The sequence below is a fragment of the Syngnathus acus genome, chromosome 10, assembly GCF_901709675.1.
Source record: "Syngnathus acus chromosome 10, fSynAcu1.2, whole genome shotgun sequence".
Lineage (NCBI taxonomy): Eukaryota > Metazoa > Chordata > Actinopteri > Syngnathiformes > Syngnathidae > Syngnathus > Syngnathus acus.
In genome coordinates this window covers 5,339,313-5,353,268 of record NC_051095.1, presented here as the reverse complement: position 1 = coordinate 5,353,268, position 13,956 = coordinate 5,339,313, and the positions used below count along the sequence as shown (strand labels likewise).

At 42.5% G+C, this 13,956-nt stretch overlaps 2 protein-coding genes and 1 pseudogene across 2 annotated transcripts; 1 reads left to right on the top strand and 2 right to left on the bottom strand.

Moving 5' to 3' along the window:
* The first annotated feature begins 940 nt into the window (after positions 1-940).
* On the top strand, positions 941-3,662 carry cldnd1a (claudin domain containing 1a). Its single transcript, XM_037261842.1, has 4 exons — positions 941-1,334; positions 2,438-2,545; positions 2,742-2,879; positions 3,318-3,662. The coding sequence occupies exons 1-4, from the start codon at positions 1,043-1,045 to the stop codon at positions 3,536-3,538; spliced, it is 759 nt and encodes a 252-aa protein (XP_037117737.1). The 5' UTR covers positions 941-1,042; the 3' UTR covers positions 3,539-3,662.
* A 1,273-nt stretch (positions 3,663-4,935) lies between these two features.
* LOC119129664 lies at positions 4,936-6,211 on the bottom strand (annotated as a pseudogene).
* A 341-nt stretch (positions 6,212-6,552) lies between these two features.
* On the bottom strand, positions 6,553-13,936 carry LOC119128938 (oxysterol-binding protein 1-like). Its single transcript, XM_037261841.1, is given in 18 exon segments — positions 6,553-7,538; positions 7,638-7,676; positions 7,992-8,227; positions 8,404-8,591; positions 8,698-8,793; positions 9,196-9,299; positions 9,377-9,497; positions 9,609-9,643; positions 9,646-9,853; positions 10,009-10,173; positions 10,261-10,318; positions 10,412-10,529; positions 10,781-10,967; positions 11,428-11,539; positions 11,870-12,041; positions 12,185-12,396; positions 13,262-13,434; positions 13,603-13,936. Coding segments are annotated over 17 exon segments (2,331 nt in total). The 5' UTR covers positions 13,399-13,434; positions 13,603-13,936; the 3' UTR covers positions 6,553-7,395.
* Between the last annotated feature and the right edge of the window lie 20 nt (positions 13,937-13,956).

Here is a 13,956-nt window from a genome sequence, read left to right as displayed (position 1 = left end):
ACACACCAGCAATTTATTCATCATAAATCCCAACAGAAATACCAACAAAATGATCCTTTCTTATTTGCAACAGTTATAATGTTCGGCTCCAATAATAATTTGAGGAAAAGCTTTGAATGATTATAATAACTACTTACTTACAAGTTAATACTACAAACTGTAGATTTACTTCAGTATTTAGCACATTTTTTAATAAGTTGCTCATGGGACAAACATTTTCATGTAAAGTCAGCTCTACAGTCTATTTGGGTTTTGATCAAAATATAAATGAGATTAAAGATATACAAATTATATATAAATTTTATGATATATATATATATAAATGAAGTTTTATTTCTTTACATTTACAGTATTTACATTTTGATGTGCAAATTCACGACAGAGCACTTTTTGTTTGAAGCCAAAGCAAAAGCAAAAGTAGAGAACAGACATTAATTTAAAGTGAGTAACATTCAATTATCAAATGTTACTTTAAATTATCCTTCCTTGACAAAACGGCATCACGCCTCTTTCTGCTCTTGTTTTTTTTTTTTCTGGGGTGTCCAAAACCTTAAGCAAAAGTAGCAACATCTGCACCAGCCATTCTAATAGTGCCCATTGTTATGACTACGTTTTGTGATGAGTGATGACATGAAACAAACGAAAGAGGCTGTAATTCAAATTTGACGTGTATTGTGCTTGTGTCACAAATTCAGTCACAATCCAACCAACATATTATACACTATTTCAATACGCTCATTGGCGAGGGGGAAATAATAATCGGAACAAACAAGAGACTGCAACCCATCATAATGAGCGCACAATCGATTTCTCTGGTGTTATTCTGGAGCCGACCGGAAGAGGAAAGGCGACGGATTAGCGCGGCCGCCCGATGGAATCGAACGTAAAGCCGAGCGCCATCTGTGGAAGTGGGCCATAGGGGCGGGGACACACGACGGCGACGGCAGCGGCACTTCATCCCGGCCGGAGCGCTCGCTCGGACTCAGTACACAGACGAGTGATGCTCGCCCCCACCCCCATCCTCTACTCGTGACGAGCAACAATGGTGGACAACCGCTACGCCACGGCGCTGGTGATCGCCTGCGTCCTCAGTCTCATGGCCACTGTTTATCTGTGCGTGGGCGTGGGCACGCAGCACTGGTACCAGTACAGCAGCCCGCCAGTGCGCGGCGAGGCCAATATGTCCGAGCTGCGCGGCCTCTACGACGAGTTCATGGATGGAGAGTTCGACGAGAAGACGTACAGCGACACTTTGTTCCGACTCAACGGCAGCGTGGGCCTGTGGTGGCGCTGCGTGCTCGTGCCCGACACCCCACACTGGTACAAGGAGCCAGGTACGTGCACGCAGCACGCGTTCCTTTTAGGGGGTCAGGGGGTGCGGGAAACGTCCCGAATGACAGGTGTCGTTCGACGTCACTTCACTTTGGCGACCTCTTGCGCATGAACAAACCTGGACCCTGTTTTGAAAGCGTGGTTTGCCTCAAATATTGAGTACCTACTCAAATACAATATTGTAATAATCAGATCTTTTGTAAATAGACGTCTCAGAAAATTATACATTTAAAAAAAAAAACGCGTAAATTAAATCGAAAATAGAATGTCACTGCAACGATGAAAATCAGTTACTGGTTATTTAGACTACTTCAGCGCCCTCTAGTGCCCGTTTGACGAACAAATCCGTCCCTAACGCAACACGAAATGTAATACTCAAATTCTGTTATATATTTGGTCAAACGTTTCTGAAAAACACATATACAAGGAGTGATTCGCCAAGTCAATACTAATGCAGTTAAATTAATTTGAATATTTAGAGTGATTTGCCAAATCTTATTTACTAAAACCGCATGTTGAAATAGTCAGAATTTGTCATTATCGATTTTTTTTTAAATACATGTTCAAGATAATATACATAAAAAATATACTAATGTGTAATAAGCTCAAATAGTACAATGTAAATCGTGTTTCACCCTCAAATTCTGTTATATTCAGGGATTGTTTCCTTTTTTTAATCATAGGAACACCAATTCATTAACAAAGAAATGGATTATTAAGATAAATAGTGTACTTACCTTTTAAAATCTACCCTGTATACGTTTCATTTAAATGCCAACACATAAGGAGTGATATGCTACTAAGACCCTTCAAAATTAAATACAACAAAAATTCTGTTGAGTAAATGATTTAACAGGATAAACAAGAATTATAGTAGTTACAGAATCGAACAAGTCAACTATAAAGTAATTTGTAGTGATGCACTCCACTTGATGCACCCCAAATGAATAATTATAGAAATAAATGGCATACCTAAAAAGACACGACACACAAGACAACATGGCATCTGTAAAGCTGACATTTTAAAATTCCTCTGCTGACCATGTTGTGTGAGACTTCACATTACTTTTGATTCTTGCATGTTTTCTTATTTTGGTGATCTCAGGCGCCAAGATGGCGTTGAGGTGCCGAAGGTTCACCGTGCAACAGCAGCTAACGCCCAAATACAAGGAACCCGGAAACCACAACAGTGGAGAGGACAAGCTGCGCACATGTAAGTGTAACGTCATGTATGTTAAAGATTGCTTTTGGAAATGACCTTTCACCGTATTGGCTATTGGGGGAGTTACAATCCTACCTAGCAACAAGTGACCAGTTGAAATGCAATAGCTTTGATTTTTCAAATTAGTCACAAATCCATCATAATACATCAGTTGCCAAAAAGCCCAACCTGCCTGGTGTTTTTGTAGACTTGTGGCGATTCCAGTTCCTCCTGCCGCTCGTCTCTTTAGGCCTGGAGGTCTTGGCGGGTCTGATCGGGTTCTGCGCCTGTCTCTGCCAAAGCCTCACACCCACGCTCGCCATTGGTGTTCTGCACCTGTTAACAGGTTCGTTTGTTTTATTTGCTTCAAGAGGAATGAGTCTGAATCCTAACATTTTATCAGAACTGTTTCATAGATGAAAGTGCTATTTTTGTGCAAAACAAAAACCAAGTGAATAATGCAAGACTTCTTATGAGGGGGAATATATTAATCTGAAGAATGACATCATTCTATTCAAAATAATTTCGTTGTATTTCTAAAAAGTTTTAAAATAATAATAAAAATTAAAAGTCTTAAAATAATAGTCCTTTTTTTCCTCAGTCATTATCTAACTCATTCACTGCCGTTGATGGCTATTGATGTCAAAGATAAGAGCATAAAGTTGTTTTATTTTTAGAGAACGTAATCTAAGCGAATACATCTCTAAAGTTTGAGCTCGGGATTTTTTTTGTTGTTTTTAGGAGAATAAATTAATGCCCCTCCCCTCTATGTCTGGCATTGCAGGTTTGTGTTCGTTGGCCACTGTGTGTTGCTATCTGGCGGGGACGGATCTGCTCCACAGGGTCTCGGTGCTTCCCGACAAGGTGGACGGCTCCCTGGGCTGGTCCCTATACTTGGCGCTCATGTCCTCACCTCTCCACATGATGGCAGCCGCCTTGCTGGTGTGGGCGGCACGCAGCCACGGTCGCAACTACTACCGAATGGCCGCCTACCGCGTGGCCTAACCAGTATGATCGGCAGTCCAAACGGAAGGAATACTTGTGGTTCATTTGAAACACCACTCGTTGGAACGGCTGCAATACTGGCCGTTAAGATGCACTTTGATGACATCACAAGTGTGCCATCACTATCAAATGGATAAATCTGACCTATGTGGTGAATATGCTTTGGAGAATAAGAACCAAATTGTGTGTGGGTGTGGGGGGGGGGGGTGGGTGGGTGCACTAAATAAGGTAGTGTTGTGATTTCTTATATTTTTGAGAAATTACTAGAACAGGAAGCTATAAATTTCAGGAATATTCCTGAGGAAAAAAAAAATATATGACCAGAAAAGATGTAATCTTACAAGAATAGTTTGACTGCGAGGAAAAATATTTCAAGAAAGAATTGTTCTGATTACCGTAATATTCTGGGGGGAGGAAAAATGATATTAATCCGTACTTCTTTCACAAAAAAGTTAATACTTTTAAAAAGAAAAGAATAGATTTGCAATTTTATTGTGGGGGGGGGGCATAATGTTACAAGGCTTAAATTTGAAAAAAGTTGTAAACCTATGAGAAGCTGCATATGATTGCTTTTCAGGAAGTCGTAATGTTTCAAGAAAGTAGTCATGTTTTGAGATTTTTTTTTTAAAAGATGTTATATTTCATTTGAGCAAAAATTTCATATTTCAGAAAAGACAATGGAACTACCGTAGATTTTTAAATTGGTAATATTTTGATAAAATGCATGTTAGAGTACAAAAATATGTTTTAATCCTATACAAATGAAGCTGTATTTTTTAAACAAAGCAAATTGAATATTAAGAATCTTGCCAGAATGAAAAATATATTTTGAGTTAGAAAATATCAGAGTCTTAGGAGGGGGTCAAAACCACAATGTTGTGGGGGGTTGGGGGTGGGTTGATGCTGCATTTGGGTTTATTCTCTTGTTTAAATGACCTTTTTTCGCTTTGATTTTCTTCTTTTCAGAGTGACCGTAGCATCTTGGTAAACCAAACTGTACATTACCTTGTGAACTAAGTTTATCTATTTATTTATTTATTTATTTATTTATTTGGAATGTGTGTGTTTTTTTTTTTTAAAATATATTTTGTAGTCGTCACTAATTTTACTTGTAAGTGCTTGTGTTTTTCAGTACAATTAAGTCCTATCGTCATTTATTATTTCCAAATGTTCGCACGCCCCCTCAGTGTAGAAACAACACTCAAACAAACACACTGCTGGAATTCATTATTCATTTATTTTTTAAATGGATATCCTTGCCCATCAAGCATTATGAATGTATGTACGCTAACGACCGTATTGCGATACAGCTACTGCTCGCTCATTTTTAAAAGCTACGGGCTGTCGTAAAGTTCTGCTTTTGGGATATTTGACCTCAGTTGATTTCAATCTATTGGTTTAATATGTATGTGACCTGCTCTTAATGTGTGATATGTAAACGTATTATGTTGTTTTTAAATTAAAGAAAAAAATCCATAAATTTGTGATTTTGTGTGTGTGGGGGGGGTTGTTATTCCTCCTCTTCTTATGACAGAAAGTTAACCAGATTAAATTGAGTTTTCGGTTCATACCTGCTGGTGTCGGATTCGATGCAAGCGGATCCAATCACTTTCTGAAAAAGCAATGACACACGGGCCCATGTTGGACGAGCTGTTGTGCAGGTTTCAGTCGAGATCCAATCCAGTTCCTGGGCTCAGGTCATCTCGCAGGAGGCCACGTCCAACACGGGTGACGACTGTAGGACAGAAGATAGGAAGAAATCAAAGAGAATATCATGCGAAGGACTGCAGCGAGCTTTCTTGAGGACGGCGCGGGTGAAGTATCGGTGTCGAGGTATTGGAGGCACAGTCGAGTGGCGCACGTCTTCTCCCGCCTCCGTGCCCATTCCCCCGGACCAAGTAGACCTCAGAGAGCTCGTTGCCATGGGTACCGCCACAGACGACGACCCGGGACACCTCGGCAAACGCCATTTGATTGTCCAACAATGCAAATGAGCTTTGGTCTGTTGGTGGAAACATGCGGATCTTACCAAATGCCATCCTAAGATCCCAAATGTAGATGTGCAGTGGGAGTCTCCTCTCACCTGCTTGACCCACTGCCGTTACCTTTCTCTCCGTTTGCCCTTTGGCACCTTCTCCCCACATTGCAGGCAAGGTGTTCCAGGACAGTATCAGATGAGAAAGCGAGGAGACTTAATGAGTCACCTTTGAGATGAGGTTGCAAGCTCAGTGGAGTATGACATCATCCTTATTGTAAATAATAGTGGTGTGACAGGAGGGAGGGGGCATTTATTTAATCAACTGCAGATGAGTTGTAGGATGGCAGTACAAAGTATAAAAAGCGCTACGGTAGATAGATAAGGTTTTTTTTGTTTTTATTCTACCCTGCATTTATCCCAGACTGATAACATGCAACTAGGCTGCTTGATAAGAATTTTTATACTGTTTGCACACACGGCACGGAAAGTGCTGGAGCAGTGTGACTTCTTTCAAATGAGAAATGCAAACACTGTAAAAAGCTGCTATGATAACAGACTGCAAAAGAGCAACCCAAACTTCCGTGGAGAGATTGCAAATTGTGTTGCTAAGGATTTGATAAGTTCTTTTTAACTCACGATGGCAACTTGGACACAAAAAGTGCCTGGGTGCTTCTATTTACAAATGACAGGACTGCTAATAGTTGTTGAATTTTAGCAAGATGGCATCCTCACTACAGAAGGCATGACAAGAAAAACATTCCATGTTCATTTACGTAACCGGGTAGTATATTAAATCAGAGTAACTAACATCCTTGTAATAAATATGGGCCAGCGTGATTTGTTTCTTTTTTATATAGACTCAACTTTTACACAGAGTACAGACTTAAGATGTACTTGGACATTAAAGACATCTTTTCAATGGCAAGGTGGAAAACAGTTGTGACATTTTGCTGGAAGCGTTGAAAGGGGGGAAATGGAATGGTGAAACATTTTTCCAAATATCATGCATATGAAAATAAATGTCATCAAAAACTAGTTGCTTGACATTACAGTGTTTATTAAAGATTTCCTCTCCTTGGATACAAAATCAAAAACAATGTTATGACGGCTCTTCTATCAGTCGAGCATGAAATCTCCCTTTTTTGGTGACATGAAACAACAGAAAAATGCCTCGCCGTTTTCCAGACATTATACATTTATAAAATCAGATATTTTTAGATTGTGTGTCTTGATTAAGTACACTTACAGACAACAGGGGGGGGGAAAAAAAAAAAAAAAAAAGACGAAACACTTTTTTGGTGTCAAAATGTGCTTGCATATATGTATATATTTATATTTTGTAATTAGCACTGCATTTACTTTAAATGTGTATATTCACACCATAAAACAAGTATTTCTCTTTAAAACAGAAAACAAAAATAATTACTTCAGCCTTCTTTTACTTCCAACCGTAATAAAACCTGAGCGTCCAGTTCACTCACACGTTTCTGACAGGTGAGCGTAGGTTGTCTAAGGCGAGGAGGAGAGATGTTGCACACTACTCGATCACAGTTGAACTCGATAACAGCCTCCCGTCCCCCTCCCCCGCCACACACACGCACACACAAGCGCACACCCCCATCCACCCAAACACACATAGTCGCACAGTAGGCGACTTTATATTAAGACACAAATAATCAGACAAACCAGAAACTGTCTTCATGAAGGCCACCGATTAATCACAAACATTGGGAGAGATGGATGTGGAAGGAAGGAAGGAAGGAAGGAAGCACTACTCACAACAAGCTTGAGGGGCCCACCACCGTGTTCTGGGGGTCTCTTAGAACAGAGAACCGACTTTTTTTTTTTCTTCTTCTTCTTCCGTTTCATTCGCCGGTGGTCAAAATATGTCAGGGCAGCCCTCCCAGTAGCCGCGCTCCTTGGCTTCCCAGTAGCCGCCCTTGTAGACGTGAACCTGCTCACCTGTGATCCGGTCCTGGCAGCGCTCGAACCAAAGTGCTTTGTAGAGGTCGTGAGGTGCGCCTGGGGAGAGCGAAAGGTCGGCGTTAGCGAAAGAGGGGGAAATCCACCACGAGACGGAGGTGCGCGCAGGAAGGTGGCAAGAGAGGAAGGAATACTTGCTTTTCAGTGACGGATCAGTAAGAGAATCCTCATCGACAGCTTTTGGAAAAGACAAATGGATTTTTTTTTCTAAACCCTTACTCTACTCATCAGCTGTATCCGTCCCTCCAGGATTTACTTTGAATTGTTTCACAATTCAGCCCCAAATACAGAACAAAGAAAGAGGCAGCAGGCACCAGGGTGACAAGCATCGACTGGTCTGGTAGATGTGCTTCAAATTCAGTAGCAATCAAAGAAGGAGCTCATTTTTAAGAAGAAGCCTGGAATTGGCCAGAAATTAGCAGCAATCCTGGAAGGAACGGCCTAACCCGATTGGGGAGCGGGTCAAGCCTATTGGATGAAAAAGGGTCAAACCTTCATCTGGGTGGCTGGAGGTACGCTGGCTGAGAGCCTCCCTCTCGCGCTCGCGCCGGGCGATGCGCTGCTTCTCCTCCAGCCGCTGCTTCTCGCTGTTGGCCTCGTCCCAGCGCCCGTCCTCCATGAGCCGCTGGTCGGGTCGGCGACGGCTGTCCGTGGGCGCCACGGGCTCCTCGGGCTCGTTGAGAGTGAGCGCCAAAGCCGTGAAGTAGTACATGGTCTCCGCGCCTTCACTGTGGACCCGCGGAAATGACAAATAGTCAAGGTTACTTGAAGGAATTGTCCTCAAATAGAGGCTTCCACTCAAGAGAGCCTTCAAATAAATGAATGCCCGCATTGGAAAAATAGACACGCCTACATGAATTTCATTTCAGAAGCTGCGATTCAGCCCATCTTCGCACACACTTACGGCAGAGGGTTCTTCCGCCACACCTCTCTGGCTTTCAGAGTTTGGTAGACTGTCTTCTGTTTCCCCTCGGAGCCGTTTTCCCCGCCGCGGCTGCTTTGCATCACGCGGGAAAACTCCAGTTTCTCATCCCATGTGCCCGACAGCACGTAATGGGCCTTGCCTTCCTTGTCCATCACCACGCCGGTCACCTGAGGAAGGCGATGTCGGGAGAAAGACGTCAGTCCTCGTGAGCAGATTCCACCAAAGGAGCAAAATAAGACAAAGGCAAAAAAAAAAAAAAAGTGCAATCCTCACCTTCCTGGCCACATCTCTGGAGAAATAACTGTAAGGCGCAAATTTCAAATGGCAGCGGTCTCCCGTTGTGTGGTTCACCACATCGATCTCTCCCGACTAAGATTAGAAAGAAACTATCAGCGTGAACCAAAAATGCATCAAGAATAAAATGTGAAATCTGCCATGGACCAACTAAACTGACTATAGTGTAAAAAAAGGAGAATTACTGGTCTGTTATGGTCTAGACCTGCAAGAAGGAGCAAATAAAAAAACATTGATAGTTTAATACTTCTAATTACCAACCAAATGTTTTAAACAAATGTAACCCTAACCCTTTAAACAGGAATCGAAATCAAGCATCAAGAACACACCACTGAAAATGCATAATTCAGTCGTTCAATAATTCAGAGCAACGATAGCAATTTTCATGAGTCATCGGAGCTTTAAGGAGACACTTGAGTGTCTGTTGCCATTTTGGCAGCTTCGCAATTTATGAGAAGGGCTGCCTTTGAATCTCACCTGGTCGATCCAGAGTTTGCCAACTATGATATTGTGCACAGTGGTGGTCACTTTCTTCCATGTGTAGTGATTGTTGTCCTTGTCAAAGATGGCATGAATGGTCCCTGCGGACATACGTGGAAGGTTTTCAACACATTAGAAAGGAGGCGCCGCTTTGCTTTGTGTTCCGTCGCGCTCTTACCTAGCGGCATGATGGAGAGATATTTGCCGCGAAATTTGCTGGCAACGGTGATTTCCTGCCTCAGAGTCCAGCCTCGATCGGAGATGGCGTGATGGGCCGCGGCCGGCGGGTGGTGACTGACCTGGAGGGAGCGCCGGTCAATCGGTGAAAAGTCAAAAAGCTTTGCCGTTTAGCATGGCCTGCCTCACCAGTAGAGCGCAAGGCGCTAACATCTTTAACTGGCCAGCCTCACCTGCTCACAGAGCGAGCGGTAGCCGCTCTCCGCCGGCGGTCCAGCTCGTACGTCTCGCCCAGCAGCGGGTTGAAGGGCTTGCCCGTGCGGTGGACCGTGGTGGAGTAGGACGACACGGAGAAGGCGGCCACGTAGCACATCTGCTCCAGCGTGCTGTGGCACTTACTCGCCTTGTCCAGCAGCTCGTGGTACTCCAGGTCCTCGGACAGACGCTGCAGCATGGAAATGGGCTCGTTGAAGTTCACCTACGGGATATCAAAAGGCATATTATGAGAAGTTATCAATTTTAAAAAAACATTAGAATTAGCCTTGGTTGCTCAAAGTAAGTCACACCGGCTTAAGAAAACTACTGAAAAACGTAAGACACATGTATACAGATAAAGAGATCCTGGCCACTCACAGGCATGGGAATCTTGGAGAGCTCCTTGCCGATGCAGTTTTTCATGATGCTCCACAGGTTGAGGGAGTAGTTGGGCTTGTCCGGAATGCGCGCGCGTCGCTTCTTCAGCGGCAGCAACTCTTGCGAGGGCGACTCCTGGTTCATGGCCAGGGGCTCCTCGTTCAGCTGAAAAGGCAGCAAACGTTTTTCAGGTCATGGAAATTCAGACTCTGTTGACAAATTGCACTGGAAAGAAAAAAAAAACTCACATACCGACTGATCATCTGAACCAATTTCATTATTGAAACCGCTGGCGTTACTGTTCGATCTCCTGGAAGAGAGATGATGATTTACACGTTTATGTTAACGCACACATAAAGGGAACAAAAGGAAGAGTTTTTATGTTTCCGTGGCGCAAGCTGACTTGTGGAAGTGAGGGTCTGCGGGAACAGTGATGAACTCAGGGGCTTCTTCCACCGCGTCAAAGAACTCGTTGTCGTCATCCTCGTCGCTGGCCTCGCCTTTCGCTGCTGCGACCCCGCCTATCAGATCCCACGAGAAAATCCATTTAGAAATACAATTGGAATTTGTTGGGTAATTGCTAGCAGAAATAAAGTCCAAGACAAAAATGAGCAAGATTTTTTAAATTAGGTCACAATTGGTAGTATACTAAGACAAAATAACCCAACGAGACAAAAGTGGAAATCTCAAGAAACACTTCATATTACTGTGAGTAAAACCATCATTTTCTAAGAAAGAAAATAACAGGAAAAGAGTAGAAAGCGGTATTTACTCTTATTGTCGGCGGTGGCGTTGGCCTGCGCGCTGGCCCCCCTGAAGGCTCGCTCCAGGTGATTGTGCTGCTTGGCCAGCTGCTCCAAAGTCTCCTCCAGGCGCACTCGCTGCTCCCGCTCCGCCTGCAGCGCCTTCTGCCAACGCTTGCTGTGTGCCTGCGCCAGCGCCAGGAAGTCTCGGCACGCCTTCAAAGTTCCATTGTAAAAAAACAAACAAAAAACAACCACCCACAATTACGCCAAAGTGATGCATCACGGTATTGCCTTGAGAATGAAATGCTACTCTTGTTGTAATTACAAGAAAAAAGTTAAAACATTCCCGGAAAGTGTTCTTTTCCGATTTTAAAAGGTAAAAGGTCTCCGTATCACAATACAATCATAAGAAAGACTTTTACATGACTAAAAGTGACAAGAGAACACAATACAGCAGTGCCATCATGAAACTAATAAGTCATGATTGCAAGAAAACCTTGCTAATGTTACATAAGTTAAGATGTCAATTTATGAGGTTAAACAAAATCCAAAGTTGTCACTTTGAATGACTGACTGAAATCGTTGAAAAATAAACAATGGCGGCAAGTGGACAACAAATTGTTATTTTGTTCTGCAATGCACAAGAGGTTGTGAGAATCAAGTGTGAACTGACATTGATCATGGCGTTGGAAGTGATGCGGAACAGCGTGGCCCTCTCCGTCACCTGACGGATTTTATCTCCCGCCTCTCCCGTCAGACGCAAACTGTCCAGCTCCGACAAAGACCTGCGGCACAGATGATGAGCCCTGAATCAGATCTTGTTACCGTTTTCATTGGCAATCAACATTTTACAAACTTTAAGTGATTCTTTTTATAACATAAATCTCACTGTCAACGCTAGTTTTGTTAACATCCCAATGATATCTTGCATTGCATATTAGCATTAATTCACTTTGAATTGGGAGTAAATCAAATGATGGCAAATCGGTTCATTTGTGTTAAGATTAAAAAAACACAAGCACAGTAATCAGTCACTTTTTTTTTTCCAGGTCTGACTGCCAATTGAAAAATAAGAAAGAAAGGACATGGGATTCTATCGATGAAGATGGACCAACCTCTGAAGAGCGGAGCCGTGCTTGGAGATGAGATCGTTGCACGTGCTCAGATCTTCCACCTTGCTACCCAGGGTCCGCAGGGCCGACTGGACTTCGGCATTCTGCGGGACGCCGCCGCCTTGTCCGGAAGGCGCCGTGGGCAGTGAATGGGAGCAGTCGTCACTGGAGTCATCTGCTCACAAAGAGGGCAATTTTACAAGATAAAATTTTGAATATTAGGGTAGTGCAATACTTGAATCGTAGTTTTTCCCAAGATAAATAGTTGTAACAAGCTTTTGCATTATCTCATGTTTTTGCTCAGTTTGTTTATTTTACCTGACTCAAGCTGAAGGCGTGCCGCCGCTTTGGCCTTTGCCAGCTCCAGCGCGGTGATCCAACGCTGTCGCTCCACCTCGCAGCTGGCCTTCAGGTGGTACGTCTGTGCGCCACCGTTGGAGATGACAAAGTTGCACGCGTCGTCCACGGTGATGGTCGCCGTCGCCAGGTTGATGGTGCCGCGGCAAGTGTGGCCCATTTCCGCCTGGGTCCTGAAAAGAAAAAAACATGACAGAAATTATGATAACTGGTTTAAAGACAAATGTAAAACTTCAAATGTAAATAATTATGTGGCCTTGAATACCATTAAATAATTTCTACATTTAATAAAAAACAGACTACAACTAATTGTAAAAATGTGTGGCACGTTTCCATTAGAGTCATGAAAGTCAACAGGGGACAAAAAAACAAAAGTTACAATCATCATCATCAAAATACATTAGACATAACAGTTAATAACAAATTATAATTATTATAGAAAAATTACTGATAAAAATGTGTTTTTTATTTCAAGATAAATATGATGGTACCAATTTATAATGTTCATATATTTAAAAAACAATTCAAATTACAAAGAATAAGAAGATGATAGCGGTTTTTTAAAGCCCATTGTCACAATGGGTCCCTAATATACCACTACAAAGTCTTCAAAAACATTAATAAACAAATAACACCTAACAAGAGATGAATGGGATCATTCTACAACAAAAGAATAAACCATAGGACTGAAGCTAACAATTTTATTCAAAACCAGGACATCCCAAAAAAATTGCTATTGGTATGGTCTGTAACATCAGAAAATAAAAGAATAAAAAATGTTGCTTTTTTTTTTTTTAAACATGTTTGCAAAAATATTATGGAAAAATCACAGAGAAATATATACAGAAATTGGAGAATATTTACTCTTGAAAGAATGAAATTCTAACATCTGAACAATTTTAAATCAACAATTCATAGATGATCAAAATAGTTATTGATCAATTTGATAATCGATTAGTTATCTAATAACTGTTGCACCACTCATTTAAATTCAAATAAGACCGCTGGCTTGCACTTTGAGTTTCAGCAACGTCATACCTGTAGTAGGACAACAAGCCATGACTCAAGACGAACCAGCGCCTCTGATAACCCTTGATGTAATTAGTCCACTTGAACACCCATCCCTTATATGTGTCTCCAGCTGGGGTTGGAGGGGCTGTCTTGGGCTCGGACATCACAAGCCCCAGAACCCAGACACCAATGCACAGAACCTAAAAGACAAGACGACAGGCGCTGTGATGAGTTGGGGCACAGTTCTACTCTTGCTGTAAAGTGGCCTGATAGGTTAAAGTTCAACTAGATGAAAAGCAAATAGCACATCATGTGGTGTCCTGTCCATGTTTCGCTATGCAACAAATAAAAATAAAAAATATGTTTACCTTGACGTGTCCCTAGGTTGACAGCTCAGGCAAGCGGGCACCCAAGGAAGTCACTGCTAATATTGACACTTAGACCAGGAGTAAGTAAAGACGGCTACTTAGCTTACAGGGGCGAACTGACCAGCAAGCTAACGTCGACAACGGAGAGCAAAACGAGGCGAAAAGCGTCAAAAAAGAGCAACTGGCGTGGCTATAGAGTACAATGTCGCCGTCGAGTAGATGAAACATTTCTCACTATGCATGAAGAGTGTCCGCTGTACAGCTGCGCACAACTCCAGCTAGCTACTTCTAACTAGCCTATGGTGCTAGGTGGTTCCACCCGGTGCCACACTAATTGCACTCCGTGTTGAAACA